Source organism: Phyllostomus hastatus, unplaced genomic scaffold (assembly GCF_019186645.2).
Source record: "Phyllostomus hastatus isolate PE091 unplaced genomic scaffold, TTU_PhHast_1.1 phas_contig_209, whole genome shotgun sequence".
Classification (NCBI taxonomy): domain Eukaryota; kingdom Metazoa; phylum Chordata; class Mammalia; order Chiroptera; family Phyllostomidae; genus Phyllostomus; species Phyllostomus hastatus.
In genome coordinates this window covers 3,182,492-3,205,151 of record NW_025333735.1, presented here as the reverse complement: position 1 = coordinate 3,205,151, position 22,660 = coordinate 3,182,492, and the positions used below count along the sequence as shown (strand labels likewise).

The following is a 22,660-nucleotide window of genomic DNA, read 5'->3' as shown; positions in this document are numbered from 1 at the left end:
TTACTGTCTAGACACCATCAACCCCCTTTACACTACCTTCTCTGTCAAAAGTCTGGGCATGGCCCAAAAATAACTGATGTCCAGCTAAACTCGGAAATATATTCCTTCCAACTAAAGCTGGCAGGACTCTGGTGAGCACATTTGAAGCCAACAAAAAGCAGGATTGGAAAATTAAGAATTGTTTAAAAAAAAAAAGAGCAAGTACAAAACCCTTTCGCAAATTAACAAGGCTCAATGGCATCAAGTATTCTCAAGGTTTCCATCTTCCCTTCAACTTCCAAATAAAGTAGCTCATCGGCCTTGCAGATAAATGCAGACATTTTTATAACCTCACCATTCCCAGTAGAGGCTCCACTGTCTGACAGATACAGAAAATAAGAGAATTAAGTGCATTTTCAAGAAAATAGCAGCACTCACCTGAGTTTTACAGCTCCTCATCACTGCACTCAAGTCACCCTCACAGCACACAGAGTGGAAATTAGAGAGTGGAGAAAGGAGACAAGAAACCAGCCAACTGTTCGGGGATGGAGGGTTACAAAACCACATAAGGACTGAAGATATGCCACTCTTTTCAGATCACCCTACTGCTTTCCTGGGAGCAAGGTGAGAAAATGCTACATCATCCTAATAGTAGTAATCACAGCCACAGCAGCTCTCATTCACTGAGTGCCTACTGTATGCCAGGCGCTAGACTGATATTTCATATTTATTGTTCTCCCAACGGCATAGCTTGCGACTCTATGACATGTTTGCTATGGATTCAGTAAGAGTTAAGGTCTGTCTTGGATCACACATTTAAGGAGGATTATTTTCTGAAATTCCAAAGAGGATGATTTTTGATGATATCATATATATACAGCACTTTAATATTACAACGAATTTTCACATTTTTTCATTTCATCTTCACAAAAGCCCTGAGCAGCAGGAATCATCATCCCTATTTTACATATGAGAAAACTAAAGCTAAGGGAGACTATGATCAAAGACACACACATTTGTGAGGAACAAGGCCAAAGGCTGGAACACAGGCGTTCTGACTCCAACTCCTGTGCTTTTCCCACTACACCAAAGTTGCCACCTATGACAACAGGCCCTGAGAATATTGCGAATGCCAAACCATACTGAACATATACAGTGTATTCAATTCAGCTAACATTCATCGATTACTGACTGTGTACCATTCACTGTGCTCAGTGTTGGAGGCTCAAAAGTGAAAAAGTCACACGTGATGCAGGAAAGAAGTTCTAGGATTACTGAGGGAGACCATCATGCACATAACTGCCATAGGAAGTGGTATGTGCTGACCAAAGTACAAGGGACACAGTAACTCTAGGAGTCTGTGGAAGCTTCAAGGAGGAGGGACATCTAAGCTAGGCTTAGTAGGTTGAATTCAGGAGTTCAGAAAGCATACTTTGTTTTAATTGTCAGAAAAGAAGGGTGAAAGATTGGTGGTTTGTACAACATAAGCATTGTGCCCAAGGCCAAATATTTAGGAACTTGACATATTGTTGCTTTGCAGACCAGACCATGAACATCAATCAGAAGAAATGGTTAATGTTAGAAACAAGTAAAGATACAAAAAAGAATAAAGCAATCCATCTCTTCTTCCTAACGGGTATTGCTCAATGAAAATATGTTATGTTTTAAAGCCAGATAAATTTATCCCAACAGTTAAATGTCATCTGCAACTCGGATCATCTGTTAAAATTACAAACCAAAACATTACCACCCAGTACAGATGTCTGGAATATTCAAATGCTTTGTTTTCTGGTGTATCTCTAATTGGGGCTTGTTAGAAGTTAAGATGCTCATGCTGAGCTGTACTGCCCCAGAGATTGTTCATGAACTTGCCTACAGTGGTGCTTTCAGGAAGAGGGAAAGCTGAAAACCAGATCAGCTCACAGTTGTTCATCTCCATCTCAAGCACACCTTTTGTCCTATCCTTGGGCAGTGTTATTTCAAAGGCATTAAGGTGGAATTCCCACCTTCTAAGGTCCACTATCCCAAACCCTCTCCTTCAGGTTCTTTCCCCACTTGTTTTAGCTCCACCTTACCCACCTTCCTTTCCCTTGACGTTCCTGTCACCATCCCCAATCATGTAATTTCTGGCTTAGTATCATCAAGATGTACCAAGTTTCTGGGTAGAAACTGAGGATCTCATTTCCAGCCAGTTCACCCCCATTCTTCTCCTTCTTGCTTCCCATTTGACTTTTTTTCTTCTCAGTCTCCACTCTCCTTGCAGCCTTTTATATTATGCCTTAAGTTTTACCCGGGGGCTGGAGAGAAGTGTTCTTCTCACTAAAGGGATATAGGACAGGCAGACCACCTTCAGCAGGAGAGAAAAGAAGGTCATCATCATTGAATTTCAAAACTTGAAGGGCAGAAAGACAAGACTGTGGTACCTAGAGCATTTCTTCTTTCACAAGGGTTTAGTGTTCTGATTCACTTACTAGCAGGAGGAAGCTAGCTACACCAGAGACACAACCATTGCCTGTCTGTTCATATACAGGAATCTGCTCTATCCACAGACTCCACTGCTCTAAGCAAACTTACTCTGGTCCTGGATCCTGAAGCAAAGCTGACTGAACACTGGGCTCCTGACACAAACCCAGTGTTTTCTTAGGCTGGCCAGCTACCTATGACTTGGTTGTCTGGCTCAAAAAGTCAGAATGAGCCCATGAGACTCCTGATCTGGGAATCTGAAATGAAGGAACCGTAAGTCTGAGTCAGCTTGATATGGCAACTAAGTTATTGGGATATGAGGTAAATTCTGGACCGCAAAGAAAGCTGAAGTTACAAGAAAACAGAAGAGAATGAAGCAGATCCACAGAGAGGAGAGAGAGCATGAAGAAGAAGAGACACTCCATGTTCCTAATGATTTTGTGGTTTCAATTTGAGTATATCCTTGTATTTTTCCTCCTTTTTCTTACAGTAGATGTCAATAGGTCTCTGTTGATTGCTACAACCCTAAAAAAAAACTGACTAGAATATAAAATCACTGACCCAAGAATATCATTGCTAGTCTTAGCCTGGACATAGATTTGATCATTTTCTATCAAGCTAGTCCCAAAGCTTGCCAAAGATTCAAACTGAATGACTAGGAATTGTAGGTTTAGTTAGTCTGAATTATGCAAAATGTTAACCAAAAGTTACACGTGCCTTTGCTTTCTGAAGTTTCTCATCAACAGGCTAATTTTCAATGGAAATACTGGAAAGATTTCTCCTCTGCAATACTACCTTCTTCCTTCACATTCAATCATTAAAACAAGCTAGCCGTGCCCCTGTGTCCATCACTTATAATCAACCTGAGGAAGACATGGAGACCTTGTACAGTGTTAATGTGTTCAGCAGCAGATATCAACCAGTGATGCTCAGCAGCCAGAATCTTCACCATCCTTTCTTGTGAGAATACCAAGGTCTATTAGTTTGAAGCTGTTATCCTGGAAACACCTATCAAAATTCATGTTTTTTATTATTGCTAATCTTGTCCTTTAATTCTCTCAATCACGTCTGTTCTAAAAGATAAAGAATGGCAGGAATTGAGTGAGAGGTTCTGAGAATCCGGTTTATTTTAGAGTTCCATGAAGGATTCATTTCCTTCTCACACCACTGGCCTTTGTTTACAAGTGAATGTCTCTCTATGGCACTCCTTCAGTGCAAAATATTCACATGAAAAACATCTGCATAAGTGAGTGGTGTCACAATGAAGAAATGTGCTGTGCATCAATGGCAGCTCGAAGTTCCACATGGTGCAGGACAGTCTAATGACTCAAATGACCTTTCTGCTAAAGGATCTGCATCACTTCCTTTGTTCTAGTTTTGAACTATATGGAATTACAATAATGTGAATAATTTTTCTTCTACAAAAAAACAGCACAAAACACAGGAAATCTATACAGTTTTGACAATTGAGACAATCACTTTTTAATTTGTCTAATTAAACACAGTAAGATTACCTTTCTACTAGCAAAAGCCAATTTATTAAACTGTACTAAAGTAGGTTTAGTGAGAAATTTCAAGAACAAATTTATTAAATTGAGCCAGAAAAGTAGCATTTAATTGATAGCTCATTATTATAGGAGGTGGGGGAGGAGAAGGAAAATTAAGGGTATGTAGTCATCATCTTACCCTAAACTTCCTAATTAGGTGTAATTAGGTAGAACCTAATACATACTTTAAAACGTATGAGCATGTACTGGGTTTGAGTTCCAGTCAGCAGAATGGTCCCCCAGGGCAAGGCCAGTGACCAGGGATGGTTCCAAGTGTGAGCAGAAGGAAGAAGAGTCAGAATGATATCAGCATCGAAGGCCCCAGTGAAAGGAACCAGACTGATGCGTTGACCCCGGCATAAGGCAGGCTGGTGTTTGGCCTGATACATTTCCCAGGCAGCTATATGAGAGGGCTGGCATGACATGGCCCCAGATGGTGTGGCAGTAAGTTTCAGGGATTCTCTCACACAAGGACTAGGGGTTACCCTTGAGGTCTTTTGTGGAGGGATCTAGGCAAAATTATCAGCAAAGGGGGTCAAGATATAAACCAGTTAATGGGACCAGGGCACAACTTCAGCATATGAAATGAGCAAGGGTCATATCAGAGTGAGGTTAACAGCAGAAATGATCAGGCTTACCCAGTGACCTAATGATCAAGGGGTCCTTTAATTTCCTCTGCTAATAGCCAGAGTGCTCCAAGAGCTTGAAACAGGACTAAGACAACTGGTGAGAATGATAAATTTAAAGTGCTGAAGCACAATAAATACATGATAAATGACCTTATTTATGCTGTTATATATTGTGCTTCACACACTGCATGGGGTCCTGAAGGGAACCACGAAATTAGACCCAGGCACACAGAGAAACATTCCGGGTGGGTGGAAGTCCAAGCAGCTGTGGTGGGCTCCAGAAGTCAAAGTCATCCAGAGGCAGGTACCCACGGGGCAGGACTCTAGTCCTCTCCAGAGAGGAGGGGGAATATTCATATGAACAAAATAAGAGCTGTACAAACAGGAGCAACAACATGGGTAATACACTGATTTCTCTTAAATATGGGTAGCATTGGCCACCAGAGCAAGACTGAAGAGAGAGGAAGGGTAAGAAGCTAAGGGTTTAGCCAAGTCATCACAAAAGTTAAGTGTCTCGGTTCTGAGGTTAAGGGATGCTGGGACCCGAAGCCAGGCATGCTATCCTACTTTCCCTGCTCTAAGATACAGGGAGAAGAGCATCTAGGCATACTCTGTGCATCCCTACTCCCTCAACTAACACACAGGTGGACAAGAATTAGACAAGGTGCAGCCTGCTTGTGTTATTTCTAATATTGTGGTTTATAATATAGTTTGTCTTTTTGACTTGGGTGGTCTATGTTACCAACTAAGACACACACAGAGTTAAGGTAACATCTATTTTCAGAATAGTAACAATCTGTGTATATATTTCTCATGTAATTTTCACCTGATTACACTCTGGGGACACTGAGAAAAACTTGCGTAGATATACGGATAGGATTAACTCTTGTTTTCCACTCCAAAGAGCCAGGGAGCACCTTGAGCTGGGGCCATTTCCAGGATTCCTGTTCAGACTTACACAGCATGTCCTCTGGTGTGTACAAGTGAAGGTCAAGGTTCTCCACGGGTTGTTTAATTATTTGGCAAGGGATCATGCCACCAAATATCAAGTCCAGACTAAATGCATGGCTGGAGATACTGGCCAGCCCCTCTGTGGTTCTCCTGGGTCGGGGAGATTTCTGGGCTAGCCTCGTGGATGAGGGGTACAGGGACGAACAGTTGCTAAGCTGAAACCCTGTCTTCAGAAAGAAAAGCCTTTGTCTCTCAATCTTCTTGGTGCCCTCACCAATAGATGGGACAGCTGTCCCTTGATGGCATCAAGCCTGTGGCTGTGGTATTTGTATCAGTATGGTCTCAAATTCTCTAATGATCAGCCTGCCAGTTTGTGCTTTCTCTGTGGTATGCTTGTCAAATGCCTAGGCTTGGGCATCAGAAAGACACGGCTCCCCATCTCAGCTTTACTACTTAGTAACTCTTTGACCTTAGGTAGGTTGTGTAACCTCTGCTCATCTGTTTCCCCATCTGTAAAATGGGGGGAATTGTATGGGAGAGATGAAGTAGGATAAACAAAGCAGCACACATAGCACACAATAAATGGTAGCTACGTGTGTTCCCAGAACCTACCTCGCTCCCAAACTCTACTTATAGAAGCATATTCTGATATGATTATTCTCCCAAGTTTCTCATAGCAACAGGCCTCTTCCCCAGGAGTTCCATAAACTAGCTAGTCCCTTAACATGGGAAAAAATTCAGGTGCACTCTGTGCCACTTCTGTGGGTCCTGCTATTAGAGTCCTGTGAGCTACCTGAGGCAGGCTGGGGGATGCCAAGGGTCGGTTCGAAGGCTTCAGCAGAAGACCATGGGTCCGGGAACCCATCTGTAGCTGTCATGGCAGGGGGTCTGTGGCCCAATTCCTATGGGTGCTGAGCTTGGCGATCAGAAGCAGCCACTAGGTAATACCCACAATCAGGATCCTTACAACGGGCTTTCACATTCATTTCCTTTTTTAAACATCAGCACAACTGAGGCTGAATGGGAGCAGCATTATCCCCAGTTTACAGATGGGAATCCTGAAGTCCACCGCAAAAACCTCAACTATACCACTTTTAACTAGAAGTTTTTATGGGATTTACAATACCCAAAGTGAACCGTAATATAAACTAGGTAATCTGAGTGATAATGATGTTACAACGTATGTTCTTCAGTTGTAACAAATGTACCACTTGGGCGGGGGATGTTGATAACTAGGAGGCTGTGTGAGTGTGGGGCCATGGCATATGGAAAATCTGTACCTTCTGCTCAACTTTGCTATGAACCAAAACCTGCTCTAAAAAATAAAGTGTATTTTTAAAAGATAAAATAAATAACTAAATAGAAGTTTTAAGACTGCTAGTTCAGGTCCTGTTCAATGTCAACCTACCTCTTTATTGCCTGAGAGAGAGGGTCTCTGGTAACACCATATTAGGCCAGTTATTTATTGTGTGATCAACAAGTATTTATTGCTTACTCTTTAATAAGAAGTCTTATTTAAGAACTAATACTGAAGGACCTTTCTAGTTAAGGTTTCTTATTAATTTTTTACAACTTTCCGAGGCAAGTCATCTTTTTCCTTCATGGCACTTAACAAGTATACATGCATTGTGATTATTTATTTTATGTTTCTCTCTACAATTACACTGTAGTTCCATTAGGGCGGGTGTCATGTTTGTTTACTTGATTAGTTTTATATATAGCAGGCACTCAATAATAATTGCTTGTTGGATGAGTAAAAGTCATGTTATCCCTTCTTACAGATGACAAAACTGTATCCAAAGGTTATTTGCCCAAGTTCACCTTGCTAATAAGAGGAAGATCTAGACTTTAGAGATGATGAAGTTTTTTAAGAGTAGCCTCTTTCTGTCAGGGCCCCTCTCAAAGGGTTTTCAGCTTAGTAATAATAGCGAGAGGAACACTGGTCAAATCTAGTCAGTTGGGAACATCAAGAATAAGCTGGCCATCTCCAGTCCATAAATAATATTGTTACTGCTACCATTTTGTACAATCTAGCACTTATCACAACAATGTTACTGGTGTAATCACATTTATGTAGGGCATCACAGTATTCAGAACAGTTTGATGTCCAATATCCTTGGGAAGCAGGCAGAAAGATATTTTACTGGAAACTGAAACTTGTAAATTGCCCAAGGTGATATAACGGAGAAGTGGAACCAAGACTGAGATCAAGGTGGAATTGCACCTTGCAATGTAAGAAGAATTTTTAAAGTTCTTAAAAATGGAAAACATGTTAAATGGGTAAAGTTGGAAATGAGAATTCAAATCTAAGCACCCATGAACAACCAGTTCAAGATTAAATGATAAGTTTAAAGGCAAACATTCTACAAGTATTCATTCACTGACAAGATTGGAAGTATGAAGAGAAATGATAGAGAGGGTGATTCAGTTGAGTCTGGTGACTTACTTCTAAAAAGGTGAGGTGGAGAGAAGGCCAGTGCCCGCATTAGATCTGCTTTTAGGGTAGTACAGGTGCTGGGGAACTGGCCCGGCTGCCTGCTGAGGCTCAAGCAGATGCTTTTAATGTTCTTCCCATCCCCCTGGCATGTTTCAGGTAGAGTCAGCACTGGAGTCCAAAATATAAGAGCCACGAATCCCAACTCTTGGGCAGAGTCTCAAGGTCTGGGCAGGCCACAAGCAGCAAGGCCACACAGACAAAGGGATAGAGACCTCCAGTTTCCAGGGAGAGAAAGTAACAAGAAAAAAGCACAGGCCCAATCCTTAGGGATTTGGATGACTGCCCTCTAGAAAGACAAAGCTGATAACTGCAGAAAGAGGAGGGTTGACCTCGGAAGGAAGAGCTACTCTTGCATGGTACTGCTAGGCACTTTAAAATATTTAATATTTCTAGTCATCATAACTAAGTTATAGGGCAGTCTAAACCACACCAGTTTTTACAGATGATGAACTGAAGCTCAACTTACTCAAGACTACACAGCTAATAAGAAGTGGAATCACAATTTTAATTCACAGCTGTCCTCTTCCACCCCTCAGGGTACACACAGGGAAAGGAGGAGAAGCACAGCTCAAGGAGTGTCTGCACAGGAGTCAGTCTGCCTCTGGAGTCGGTTTCAAAGCATGTGTCTCTAGATACCAGGCTCTGTGAGAGAGGAGCACATGCTGGGGATGATGATGATGACTGAAGTACCTGAGGTAATGTGACAGCTCAAGTGACCATGGATTTGGGGAATGGAGCAAGCTGAGTCAGATGCAAGTGGGCAGATCATGGGGAGCACGGGCAAGCGGAATCAGTAGAAATGAGGTTGGGGTCAACAAAACATGAAAATGTTCTGGGTTCTAATATGGCCCTTTTATTTTTTATTTTATTTTTTTTAAAGATTTTATTTATTTATTTTTAGGGAGCGAAGGGAGAGAAAGAGAGAGAGAGAGAGAGAGGGAGAAAGAGAGAGAGAAACATCAATGTGTGGTTGCTGGGGGTTATGGCCTGCAACCCAGGAATGTACCCTGGCTGGGAATCGAACCTGGGACACTTTGGTTCCCAGCCCACGCTCAATCCACTGAGCTACGCCAGCCAGGGCCTAATATGGCCCTTTTAATAAGAGGTGTGCTTTCTAAACAGCTGCCATCCTGGGCTGCAATAACACAACATCATACTTTGGTTTATAAATGAACACATCACTTCTAAGTTATACAAATACTCTATTGCATTTATGTAAGGGAATCCTTCATATCTGAAAATGTCTATTCACTGAAAAGAGCCCCAGACTTCCCACCTATTTTTCACCATGTTTCCACCCTTCACTTTTCTTTTCTTCCTCTCCATTTCCTACATTTTGCTGCATTTAGATGGGTGGCTTTTCCATCCTGCTAAGTAAGAAAAGGAGTGTCTGAGACCAAACTGCCCATTTGCTCAATGAAAGTCAAGCATCTCAGACACTGACACACACCAAAATTCAACTGTTGCCGCAATTGGCAAAGATTGTCAACAAAAGCTAAAGTGATAGTATTTTATGTAAGTTTTGTCTTGGTCTCCTAGATAAGTAGATTTCAACGACAGTGATGCACAGGAAGAAATACACTGCACCGGAATCCACAACACACAAGGGAACATGTATGTGCATGTATGTGTATAAAAGAAACAAAGGTTACACACACAAAAAAAACCCATCATTGTCTTATGGGTAATGAATGCACTCTGATATTGCAATATGTTCAGTTTGATTCTAGTTCATCTACAAAAAAAACAAACAAAAAGTGGAGTGACCCACTTGGTGGACTTCACGATCCACTTTTGAGCTGAAAGTTGTAATTTGACAATCACAATGCAGACCCAGAATGTGAGGATATATCCATGATGTTAGAGGAACACCCACAAACAGGTGAGCACAGGAGGGTAGGGAAGGCCCGGAACTGCCTGCTCTCCTTCTCCTCCACTGATAGCTCCAGAAAAGGGTGAACAGGAAGGGAGGGTGACATGGAGGTGACCACAGACTCAAAGAGTCCAATGAAAAAGGAGAATCTATGTAAAATATTTTTCTCCTGGCAGGTAGTCCACCAAGACAATGTAACTCAAGAACTTCTCTAATCATTTTTGATGACCCACATTACTACCAGGTGTTATTCACAAGGAGGGATGGTGAGCAAACTGATTTTATCCAAACCTTACTTAGGATGAGTATAAATTCTCTGTGTGTGTATTTTAAAAACAGGCCAAAGGATGGTAGCTGTCACATTTGCAGAATTCCCAGTCATCAGGCTGACCTCAGGGCAGGCGAGTGTTTCAGGGAGCATGTACCAGATCGCAATGGAGCCCTCAGCCGTGCTGAGGCCAGTGAGCTATATCTTATATGTTTCTCTTCATTTAAGTTCAAGGAAATGTTCTAACTTAAATCACTGTCACTCCTCCCCCTCCCTAAGAAGCTTCTCTCTGGGATCCAGTTCAGAACAATATTAATCCTCATTTTTTCTTGCAAACCACTCAGAGGGTTCAGTTATCCAGCTCAGTGCTCACAAAGAAAAATGCAGACACAGACATGACAATCTCACTACCCATTTTTTCTCATGCAATTATAGCTACAAGACGCACAATCCCAAGCCCTTTTCCTACAAACTCACAATTTCTCCAGTCACAGCCACACCTTATTTGCCAGTCATTGAAGTCTCTTATCAAAATCTTCAAACCACTCCTTTTGCAGGGCCAAAAGAGCATGTGTGAAGGAGTGCACTCCACTCTTAGTACTGGCTGCTCGGCTGTGAAAAGGGGGTTACACTGAAAATCGATGCTGTGTTTTCCCTGTAGCCACAGACCCACTCGTTATAACCAGTCAGATACATTGTGAGAATGAACCACAAACTGTATGTCAGTCTAAACATCTCACACTTAATGAGCACTATCACCATCAAATATGGCTTAAATAGGTTATGTGGGGAAGAAGATGAAATTTCCCTTGGGAATTCTTCTGTAAAGGGTTAACGGTGGATTTCCACCTATTTAGTATTGCAAAAGTGTGAAGAGAAATGATAAAAACAGTGTTTTTCAAGGTCCCTTCATAGGCCTAAAGGCAATGGTCTGAGAATGACATAAACACTATAATTGTTTTAGCACATTATGTGTTTTCACACATTCTGGGATTCTTTGAACAACAACAACAACAAAATGTTCTGAGTTTCCATTCTCATTCCAAGAGAGCCCACCACCAAATCCTGACCTTGGACCCACAGGCTACTGGTAGGAAGATGTAAGAACGCAACCCCTCCTGAAGCAAGGGGGCATGGGGTTCAGGATGTGCTGCTTCTCTTGCATTGACCCTCAAAAAAAAAAGGAAAAAAAATGCAAGTTCAGATGGAAGCTATGCTTTTTTGTCTTAATCAATGTAATCTTCCCTTAATTGGTTTAGAATGTCACCAAAGAAGCAGAGTTAGAATCAGCTTCTAGCAAATGGTAAAGACCACCATCTTCCTCCTCCTTTTTTCTTTTCTTCTTCTTTTTTTTTTTTCTGGATGGGCAGGGGTCCAAACAGCCAGGACATCACCACTGTAAGGAGTGAACCTAGGCAAGCAAAAATCAAGCATGACTTGATATGCTAAAGAAACATTTGCAATTTTGAGCATGATTCCCAGAACACGCTGGCATGCTGGGAAACAGGCATGGCTCTCTAGAGCTTCTGTGGAGAAGCCAAGTGGCACAATGTGTTTGCAAGGATTTCCACAGTTTTTTTCTTACCCATGAGCCAGAGTAACAAATATATTTTACATACCTGATCAGTACACATACAAACACATTTGTATACAAATGAAAATAGTTTTATAAAACAATACCGAGCCAACTATGACATTTTCTATTGATTCTATTGCAATAAAAATGAATGAGCTGGTCCTGATCCTCTAAACTGATTTTGTGACCCCACTATAGTGGGTGGAGAGCAGCAATCTGATGGGGACACACAACCATACAAAAAGCCTGGTTTTGAAGCTGTGCTCTATTCAGAGTTAAACTGCTTGTTTAACTCTGATCAGTCCCCTTTTGGACTAGGGCTCCTCTCCTTAGCACCATTTTCTCAGAGAAAGGGGAGCTGGAAGTCCAGGGCCTTGGAGGAGGACTTAGATGGCATGCCGAAAGTTAGAAGAGCACCAAAAGCAAGAGCAAAACGGTTTGAGTACCCCAAAATAAAGCACTAGGTTTAAATTTCTCCACATAAACCTCTTGAATTGTAAAATATGTTTATATCACAAATGACCTAAAATATGGCCCAACATCAAACTGCAGTTATATTGTTCTTTCTTCATAAAGTGATGGTTTTATTTTCTTAATCATAAAATAATGATTAAGAAAATAAAATGAATGTGTTTTTTCCTATTATTATAACTGCACCAAGATGATTTAATTAATTCCAGGTTTTCTTAATCATTTCAGGCTAAAAATGTCTATGTTTACCACAAGCATTATCTGCAAGTTTAAAAGAATTACATCAAAACCTGTGTTCACAATTTTAATTTATGCACAGCTTCCTACAGAAAGCCGCCATTTAAATAGTTATCTTTTACTTTTTTGTGTTCACTCAGAAATATAACTTTATGCATTTTGGAAGACCAAAGTCAAAGTTTTTGACTTTTGAAAATGGAACTCAATTTTAGCACCAGGAATGGAAATTAGCACATGTGTGGAGGGTTTATAAGCAAGAACTGCCCTGGGCAAGTTGAAACTTTTAGTTATAACAGAAAAACACAACTTACAGCACATAACTTGTTCCCACTTGCTCTTCATTCCTTTGAGCCATTGATTTAAATTTACCACAGAAACATCAAACAGGATACACTGACGAAAGAGATGTGTAATGGTAGAAATTATGTGGGTCTAGGACTCATGCTCTTCCAATGGCTTTTAATTAAAGTTTTCTATAGGAAAAATTATTTATTAAATGTGCTATAATTGGTTGAGTAAGCAGAGCTTTTGAAACAGAGCTAGCAAATTCAACTTCATTTCATAATGGATTATCATTAGCAAGGCATGAGTTTATATGACTGGTTAATTAAGTAGAACAAGTATAATGTCTTTTTTTTAAAAGATTTTATTTATTTATTTTTAGAGAGGGAAGGGAGGGAGATAAAGAGAGAGAGAGAAACATCAATGTGCGGTTGCTGGGGGTTATGGCCTGCAACCCAGGCATGTACCCTGACTGGGAATCAAACCTGCAACACTTTGGTTTGCAGCCCGCACTCAATCCACTGAGCTACGCCAGCCAGGGTTAAGTATAATGTCTTAAGCTGAATAAAATTCAACATTTTTTATTCATCAAACCATAATCCCACATTGTGAATATAAGTTATCATAATTTTCCCTTCCATTTTCCCCCATCTCCTTTCTTCCTTCTCACCTTCCATGTCCACCCCAAACACGACCTGAGTTTCAAAAGGAAAGCACAGCCTCGCCCAGCTGGAATGAATACTACATCATATCACTACGAAACCCCCAAACTATGGTTTCCTGACCCCTAGAACAGTGTTCTATCCCTACCATGCTGCTTTGTGTAGCAAGTACAAAATGCAACCCATAATTACAGATTCAAGCTTAATTTAGGCTGCACTTGATTTATTAGTATGAGATTCAGTGGTGTCTACTGACAAGATGAAGATTTGTGAATAAAACACATTTCAATATCAAATAGAAAATAGTTTCACTTACCTGCCATTGACCCTTGAACAACATGGGTTTGAACTGTATGGGTCTACTTGTATGTGGATTTTTTTCAATAAATATACAGTTGGCCCTTTGTATCCCCAGGTTTTGCATCTGTGAATTCAATCAACCACAGATTGATATTTTCCATCCATGGTTGGGAATCTGCAGATGTGGAGGGCTAACTACATGCATTATTCTATACCATTTTTAAAAAGAGACTGAAGCACCCGTGGTTTTGACATCTATGGGCATCCTGGAACCAGTCCCCTGCAGACACTGAGAGATGACTGAGTTTGGAGGTAGTCAAAAGTTATAAATGGATTTTCAACCACTTGGGGTCAGCCCCTCTTTGCTTAACCCCACATTGCTTAAAGGTCAACTGTATACCTATGAATATTACAGATGCCAGATTTGCCTGACACACCCTGATGTGGCAAATTGTGACCAAAGGGAAAATACTACAGTCCAGTCCAATGACATCATTCTACAACTTCAAGAAATGAGTCTCAAACTTGGAGTCCACCTCAGGATTGGTTACACTGTTCCAGGCTGTGCTAGTGAAGAATCATGGAAGGGGTGCCAGACCCTTATGGAGCAGGCAAGAAGAGAAAAGATGGGAGTACAGTTAGGAAATGGGTTGTGCTAGGCTCCAAATCTCTCTAGGCCCCAAACAGGAAATACAGTTAAAGATGAGGTTCTCTTGGTGAACTTGGACCTGGGGATCCAAAAATCTCAGAGATCTGAGAGGGCACAGGAGGGCTTTTTTCAGTCCTGCATCCTTCCCAGCATTAATGAGATCAGTTCTTTCTGTACTATCACCCTCATCCTATCTGATAATGCTCTCTCTCTCTGAAGGAGGCCCCTCTCTGCCTTCCCCTGGTTACTTCTAGCTCAAAAATTACTTCTTCTGAGAAGTTCTGGCATGGGCGAGACAACTTACTGCAGTTTCCATAGCACCAGACAGAACTCTGTCATGAAACCAGTCCTCTTGCTCTGTGAGCGTCTGCCACCAGTCTACCTCCCTGACTGTGAGGTCCTTGTGCACAACAGTCAAATCTAATTTGTTTTTAGACAGTTGCTGAATACACAAACATGTATGAGTGATACAACTCTTATTCCTTCACCTTTAAAAAGAACAGTAATTTTAATGCAATCATGGCACTCATAATTACTGCCATAAGCAAATTAGAAAAATAATATTTTTTAAACAAAATAAGAACAAAGGAATCAAGGCAAATTTTTAAATTAAAGCAAAGGTTTATTTATTTATGCGTATTCAAATCAAGCAAAATATTGATGTGTTCACCTTCACTGGAATGACAACTCACCACTATATGCCCATCCAGCTGCAAAAAGGGGTGTGCTTAAAAGTTGTATTCCCTTTAATTTGCTAATCTAAACTAAGTCACATTTGCCCACATGAATTTGTTGGGAAAAATTAAACCAACCCTGTAATAATTTATACTTTTATCTTTGTACTCTGCTGGGCTGATTTCTCTGGATGTATCTGCCTGGATGATCTAGACATTTAAAAACACAAGTCTAAAGTCTGGTGATTTATCTTCCTTTCTGATCCAACATCTGCAGTGGAATTGCCGCCAAGATGCAGATTTTCATGAAAACCCTCACGGGGAAGATCATCACTCCCGAAGTTGAACCCTCAGATACAACAGGAAATGTAAAGGCCAAGATCCAGGGTAAGGAAAGAACTCCTCCTGAGCGGCAAAGACTGATCTTTGCTGGCAAGCAACTGGAAGACGGACGTACTTTGTCTGACTACAACATTCAAAAGGAGTCCACTCTTCATCTTGTGCTGAAACTTCATGGTGGTGCTAAGAAAAGGAAGAAGCCTTACTCCACTCCCAAGAAGAATCAGCATAAGAGAAAGAAGGTTAAGCTGGCTGTCCCAAACTACTACAAAGTGAATGAAAATGGCAAAATGAGTTGCCTTCATTGGGAGTGCCCTTCATATGAATGTGGTGCTGGAGTTTTGTAGCCAGCCACTTTGACAGATGTTGTTGTGGCAACTGTTGCCTGACCTACTGCTTCAACAAACCTGAAGACAAGTAATTGTACATAGGTTAATAAAAAACAAGAATTAAAAATTAAAAAAATAAATAAACAAAGTCTGGAGATTTATTCCTTTCCATGTGATGCTACTGCTTCTCCAGCACTCAGCTTCAGGAAGACATTATACATTTTTAAATATTAAATTATTTGACAATGACGAAGTGAACTTAGGATGGCATTACATACATGCATTTTTTAATGGAATTTGTTGTTTGAGATTACAAATCTGCCTGTCTGTTTGAATGAAAAGTATCTGATTATGAAATGAGCTTAAGGATGCTGATAGATTTAATACCTAATACCAGTTTAGGGAAAGCAATGAAAGCCAGCCTCAAAGATCAGGGGAGCATTTTGATGAAACATCAGGGATTTAGTTATGATAAATAAATATTTATTGACTACTTGGGGTGAACAATCAACACACTGTGTTCTGTTTAAGATATAAAAGAAACTTCACTCTCTCATTAGATTTCAGTTATTTTATCTTTAGTTACAATAGTCATGATTAGGGGGATTAATTCTAACCTATGTCCAGATCTCCAGTCAGAAAACTGGGCTTTCTGAAGTGGCTACAGATTTTAATAATGAATGCCATAAAATAAATAATAACCACTACTCACTTTTTAAACATGCATCCCCAAATTTATATTGAGGTTCATAAGAGGCCATGAATAATTAATTCATGATGAAAGACAGTGGAAAGTAAATCTATTTGTTCAAAAATCTTAAGTAGATTTTTGTGTGTTGTGGTTTATATTAACAGACAGATACCTACCATTATGATAATAAAATTAATTTTGAAAAAAATCCGAGCTCATTAAGAATAAAAAACCTGCAAAAGCAATTTTCCAGCATATCTGAATTATAAGAGATCCATCCCTGCCTTCTTAGTCTTATAATGATTCTCTAATGATTCTAGGAATCTCTGCAGAAAGCTCATTTTCGCTAATAGTATCTAATAGAAGTTACTCCCTACTCATCATGTTCTTTATTTCAAGGCTTTCAAGATCAACTGCATGGGAATAGATTACATTATTGGATGCATCCCAGTTTCCAAGACACATCAATTTCCAAATGCTTACTGCTAAGGCCACGTAGACGAGCTGAAAAAGAAGCTGAAAGGCAGCAGTTGTTCTCAGCAGCTAGAGGGGACAATTTATCAAGAAGCATTAATCTGCTGCCATGTGAGGAGCCTCCAGCAGGTTCACTTTCCATCCTGGTGAGAAAGTAATTTCTAATTATGGTTTATGGTAGTTTTCTCACCTGAAGTTACACAGCAGTTTAAGGAAATGTGTGTATTTAAAAAAGCAGTCATCCAGTCTTCTGGTAAGTAAGACATAACTACGTACCACTGTGCCTAGGCAATTCAGGGGTTTCAGGTAAATGACTGAATTATTATTTTTAACTAAAATAGAGACAACCTAGAGAAGGGAAGTAAAATAATTCACTTAGTTAATATCCAAATTAGATCATATATGGTTAATGTGTAAAATGGGATTCAGTTAGTTATTACACTTTAATATATTGATTTAATGATCTGTAATGATTAACCACAACTGGGAACAAGCACTTCAAACAAAAATGACCTTCACATTCTCATGAAGACTTCAAATCTGTCACTTATTAGCTATGTGTGATTTTGGACAAGTTATTTAACCTTTGTCACCTAAGTCTAAGTTTTGTTGTCTTTTAAATAGAGTTAATAATAATAAATACCATCTTTTGGGATTCACACACACACACAACTTGGCACATGTTAAGTAGTCATTAGACATGATCTTGATGCTCACCTTGCCTCTGGGATCAGCATAATTATGCTTTTTCCTGACCAGAGAACAAACCCAGGACCAAAACATGTAGTTCTGAATAGTTAAGTGCCCCCAAAGAAGGGGACATTCTATCCAAATATGTATTGCTCATCCCTTCCATTTATGCTCCTATGCCCCAAAGCCCCACCCCATGTCTAATCTACTTTGGAAATTTATTACCTTGTGCTAGGCACTGCTTTCTTCCAAAGAGGTCCCTAAAGATGCAAATGCTCTGGCAAAGGGTAATTAAAGCCATTATCACTTTGTGAGGATGAGTTTGTGTGTTCTTCCCCCTGGATGGAGTATCTGACATACTAATACTTGGTACCTGGGAAAGGATAGAAGAGCTGTGAAAGAAGGGCGAAAGGGCACAGGATACATTTCACAATTTTGCCTGAGTAAGCTTTGTCAGATGGTCATGTATTAGGCACTAAAAACCTTCTAGAAGGAAACTGAAGCAAATGTCATTAGTAGTTGCCTCTGTGGAAAGGAACTGAGTAGTCAGGTACGAGAGTGGGGGCTGGAGGGGGAGGGAGGGGAGGGAGGGGAAGGGTGCTTTCAGCGCATGTCCTCTTGTCCCTTTGAAATGTGGTACTTCAGGCAGGTATAACCTATCCAAATTTTTAGTTAAAAGAAAACATTCTCACACCCTGTGACTTACCTTACCTCAGTATTTTTAGATATTTGTTTATAGGACTTTGACATTTAGAAATTGATTTTTCTCTCTAAAAAGTAAGTTGGAGTCAATTAAAATGTGATTGGTTTACCAAGGCTAATGTATTTATTTCCAAAGTATTAAACATATTAAAATATTCATATTTCTGGAGATACAAAATTACTAGACAATTAACCTTTGCTGACTTTCTGTATAGACAGTTTCTTCACCAAAACTTAAGCTTACTGCAGACAGGACCTGTGATTTATTAATCTCTGGAGGCCCAACTGTGGCAAACACAGAGCTTTTCCAGAAGGATTACTTTCTTAAGTTCCATTCTCAGTCCTTTCTTCCAAGGAAGAAAAGTCATTAAACATAACGTGATGCTTTGATTAAGAAGGAAATTCTCAGGAATTTTATTAAAACAAAACAACAACAAAAGGGAGAGACAGGGAAAGGGAGAGAAAGAGAAAAATCTATACTTGTAATGAAAGTTTTGGGATTCTACAGCGTGGGAATGCTTGCAAAACACCAGCTATGTCACAATGAGGAAAAACTAGGTTGGTCTAAAATCACTGACACATTTGTTCAAAAATGTACTTGTTGCATGGCTATTGTGTGCAAGGCCTTGGGGATATAATGTTGAACATGGCAGACATGACCCCTGCTCTCACGATTTTCATAATAGTGGGAGATACAGAGAGGTAAACAGGCAACTACCACGTGGTGTGATAAGTACCATAAAAGGGAGGACAGAGGGCTGGTTATGGGTGCTCATAAAAGGGGAACGAATCTTATGTTTGGGAAAGTGATATCTAGTATCACACTGACTGGGACTAGAGCTTTGGAGTCCTGCAAACCTGAGTTCAAATCTTGGTTTCACTGGTTTCAATCTATAACCTTGGCCAATTTATTTAATCTCTCTAAGCCTCAATTTCATTAACTTTGAAGCAGGAATAATGCTACATTGAGCTTAAAGGGCTGATGTGAACACGCATTGAAATTCATGTCATAAATCTGGCAGAATGTTTGGTAAATGGCAAGCACCCAATAAAGATTTGCCAATAATTTTAATGGGAATAGTAAATGAAGAACTGAAGCATGAGTACAACTAGGTAAAGTGGGTAGAGGAGGGTAGAAGAGCATCCCACGCAAAGGACAAATGCATACCCAGGAAAGCAACACCATGGTGAGCTTGAGGCAGCTGGGGTGGGGTCAGAGGTGCAGCTGAAGCTGAAAAGCAAACAGAGCTAAGCTCAATGGGTTTGTCAAGTTTGTTAAAGACCCCTCAAGACTTTTAATCACAGGCAGGGCAGGATCAGATTTGAGTTTTAGAAAAACCAGCTTGGCCACATGTGGAGAATGGAATGGAGGGTGAGGAGACAGCAGGCAAGGGGATCAGTAATAATAATTTGAAAACAATGCTTGGCTATGGAATTTCACAGTTAGGAAGGCAGGTGTCTCATTAAAAATATACCTTAAAAACACTCCAATAAGGGCCTTAACATAATTATTATCAGCTTGTTGGTATTAGCTAATTAGCATTTCATTCATTCAGTCACTCAACAAGCATGTGTTAACACTACTGAGGATGAGAACTGGTGCACTGAAAGAGTTCAAACAGAGCTGGTTACTCTGCCTGGCTTGCTTTCTAGAAGCATCCATTCCCAAATGACTTGGTTGGAAGGTCTGTTACTCTGGTGACCCAGATCACGTGCAATGGCAAAGGTGTTTTCAGAGAGACCACACCAGCAGGAAGCTCAAACTGGGAGGCAGTGCTACATAGATTAGGATGGAACCTAAGTCGTGAAGATGACTCCCCTTCACCCTGGGAAGGGAAAATGTCATGTTAGTTACATCACTGTACATTAGGCTTCTTATTGCTCGAGAAAGAGTAAATCTTCCATGACCCATTGTTAAATGAACAGTAACCAATGTTCATAAAATGTTCTGTCCTATAAATTTCAGGTGTATTAATACATGCATTACAACAACTCTATGAGGTAGGTATGTGTCCACTTTACAGGTGAGAAAACTGAGGCAGGAGATACTCCCCAACATCACAGAATTAGATACAGTTTGATGTTCTTATCCACTACATTATGTGGCCTCTGGCAGTGGGCCACCAGGCTGATGTAAGAGTAAACTCAATTTAAAATGTATGCCTCAAAAATCTGACAGGGAAGAAAGATTATTGCCCACTTTAGTATCAGGAAGGCCAAAATTTGGAAGGTTTTATTATAGGAATAAAATGAAATGGGTGATTAAATATGTGACAGTCTCTTAACAGGAAATTGAACTACTATGCTCATTAAATGAGTACTATTTTGAAATGGCTTTTGAAATCTATTTTACTTCTTTAAGTACAAACCACAGCTCTGCTATATGGCCTAGGACACATTAGAAAGTATTGAAGTAGAGTTGTATGCTTACCACTTTAAAATAGAGTGGGTCATCTCACAGACTCAAAGATGGAGAGGTATTGCAAAAGAGATAAAAGCTAGAAAAATCAGACCTGTTACTTTTTTGGTTTTCTGCAAAGGTATAGTGAAAAAAAAATGCTCATTATCTCATTGAGAAATAAATGGAACATGCTTATTCCCTCAGAACATGTAAGGTTCTATCAACCAAGCAATGAAGCATGTGTAGAATATGCTCTAAGAGGCGTTTGAAAAATGAATTGAATAAAGGCAAAATAGGAAGAAAAAACCCCTCTAATCCTCCAGATATGAAAGAAACCACCAGCTTTCTGCAATGCCACTTCATGCCAATAGCAACACAGTCTTGAGCCTGAGCTCTCAGAGGGCAATGAGAGAAATCCCAGCCCATATGGCATTTTTAAATCCAATCTCACTCTATTTGTCTCTTCCCACAAGCCTACCTTGTGTTTAAAGCAATCACGGCCATGTTCACAGCTGCAATATTCTAAAGTAGTCACTATCCCCTGAGAACACAAAAATACCTAATTCTTACGAATTAAAAAATATTGAGGATAAAAACTATGGAATTTGTGAAACAACCATTTTTAATTAAACACACACACACACACACACACACACACACACACGAGCGTGCACACACACTGAAAGCCGAGTACAGCTTTTCAACTTAGCCTATTTCATGCTCACATTTGACCCCAGTTCACCAACAAACCACTCTCCTTGTATTTATTCACTTGCCAGTCCCTATCTGCGGACTCACTTTCAACCCCTGAAAAGTAACTTGAGACATCCTGTGTCCGTGCGAACCGACACCCCCTTAATTCATATGACCCGCCCTACTCCCAGCTCCAGGTAGGACTTGGGGGGGTCCAGTGTCACCAGGTGACATTACCCCCTGGAGTCCTAGCCCAGCCTCCACTCGCCTGCTCCGAGCAGCGCCCTTCTCTGGCAAACACTCTGGGTTGTACTGTCTTTGCTGCTTTGTAATTTTTACAAATAAAAATGCTTGTAAGATGGATTCCCCACCCCACCCACCTGCCCGAGTCTGCACAACCACTCAATCGGGTCCTCTCCAAGGCACCCGTGCTGCGCCAGCAGCGGGGAGGCGTGAACAATGAGCTTCTCTCTCTTTGCCTCGCTTTTACACACCCTCATCCCCAACTGGGAAGTTTTGAACTAGCCCGGGGGCCAGTTCCGCGATTCCCCGGGCAACTTCGTCTGGAGCATCAAGGGAGGGCCCCGCGCGCGGCCCCGGCCGCGCCCCTCGCGTTGCCCGGCGGGCAGTTACCTCCTTCCTCCGGCTCGGTGCCCCGGGTCGGGTGATGAGGGCCGTCTCCTCGCACACCACGGCCACGTCCTCCACGAACACGCAGTCCGGTAGGCTCTCGTCGGCCGGCAGCGTCACCACCTGCAGCCCCAGTTTACTACCCAACACGCCCACGTAGAGCTGATACTGCCGCTCCGCGCGGGCGAAATCCACCTCGTCGCCCTTGGCGCGCCTCAGCGCGTGCTGGCAGAGGGACTCGGGCAGCGCCCGAACCACGGCGTGGGTGGCTCGGCCGAAGGCGGAGGGGTGGCCGAGGGATGCCATGGCTCCGGGCAGCGGCGAGGCAGCGGCTCCGGGCAGCGGCAGGTCCTCCCGCGAGCAGCGCGCGCCGAGCCTGCGAGCGCCCCGCGGCTCCCCTTGGCAGCCGGCGAACGTGGTACTAAAGCAGCCCGCTCGCGCCCGGAGCCCTGCCCGCGCGACTGAGCATGCCCAGAGCCCGGGGCGCCGGCCCGCGCGCAGCCCGCGCGCCCACCCGGCGCTCCAGGGTTTTGCTGCAGCCGAGGGGGAGTGGAAGTGGCGAGCACGGCACGGGGAGTGGGGCTGGGGGAGGCCAGTGTGGAGCGGGAAGTGTGAAAGGTGGGCGCAGGTGCGGGAACCTGTTCAGCGAACAG

General features: G+C 41.5%; 2 protein-coding genes across 3 annotated transcripts in view; one reads left to right on the top strand and one right to left on the bottom strand.

Annotated features, from left to right (window-relative positions):
• The window catches only part of DDAH1 (dimethylarginine dimethylaminohydrolase 1), a 139,173-nt gene extending 116,727 nt beyond the window's left edge, over nucleotides 1–22,446 (bottom strand). Inside the window, exon 1 of one of the 2 annotated variants that reach the window (XM_045835526.1) lies at nucleotides 22,011–22,446. In XM_045835526.1, the coding sequence (XP_045691482.1) occupies nucleotides 22,011–22,313 (303 nt within the window). In that variant the 5' untranslated portion in view covers nucleotides 22,314–22,446. The remainder of the gene's footprint in view (nucleotides 1–22,010) is intronic. The other variant, XM_045835528.1, reaches the window with a different exon arrangement.
• Nucleotides 15,352–15,744, top strand: LOC123816518 (ubiquitin-like). The gene has a single exon (XM_045835529.1). It carries the CDS (start codon nucleotides 15,352–15,354, stop codon nucleotides 15,742–15,744), a length of 393 nt encoding a protein of 130 aa, XP_045691485.1.
• Nucleotides 22,447–22,660: the final 214 nt, after the last annotated feature.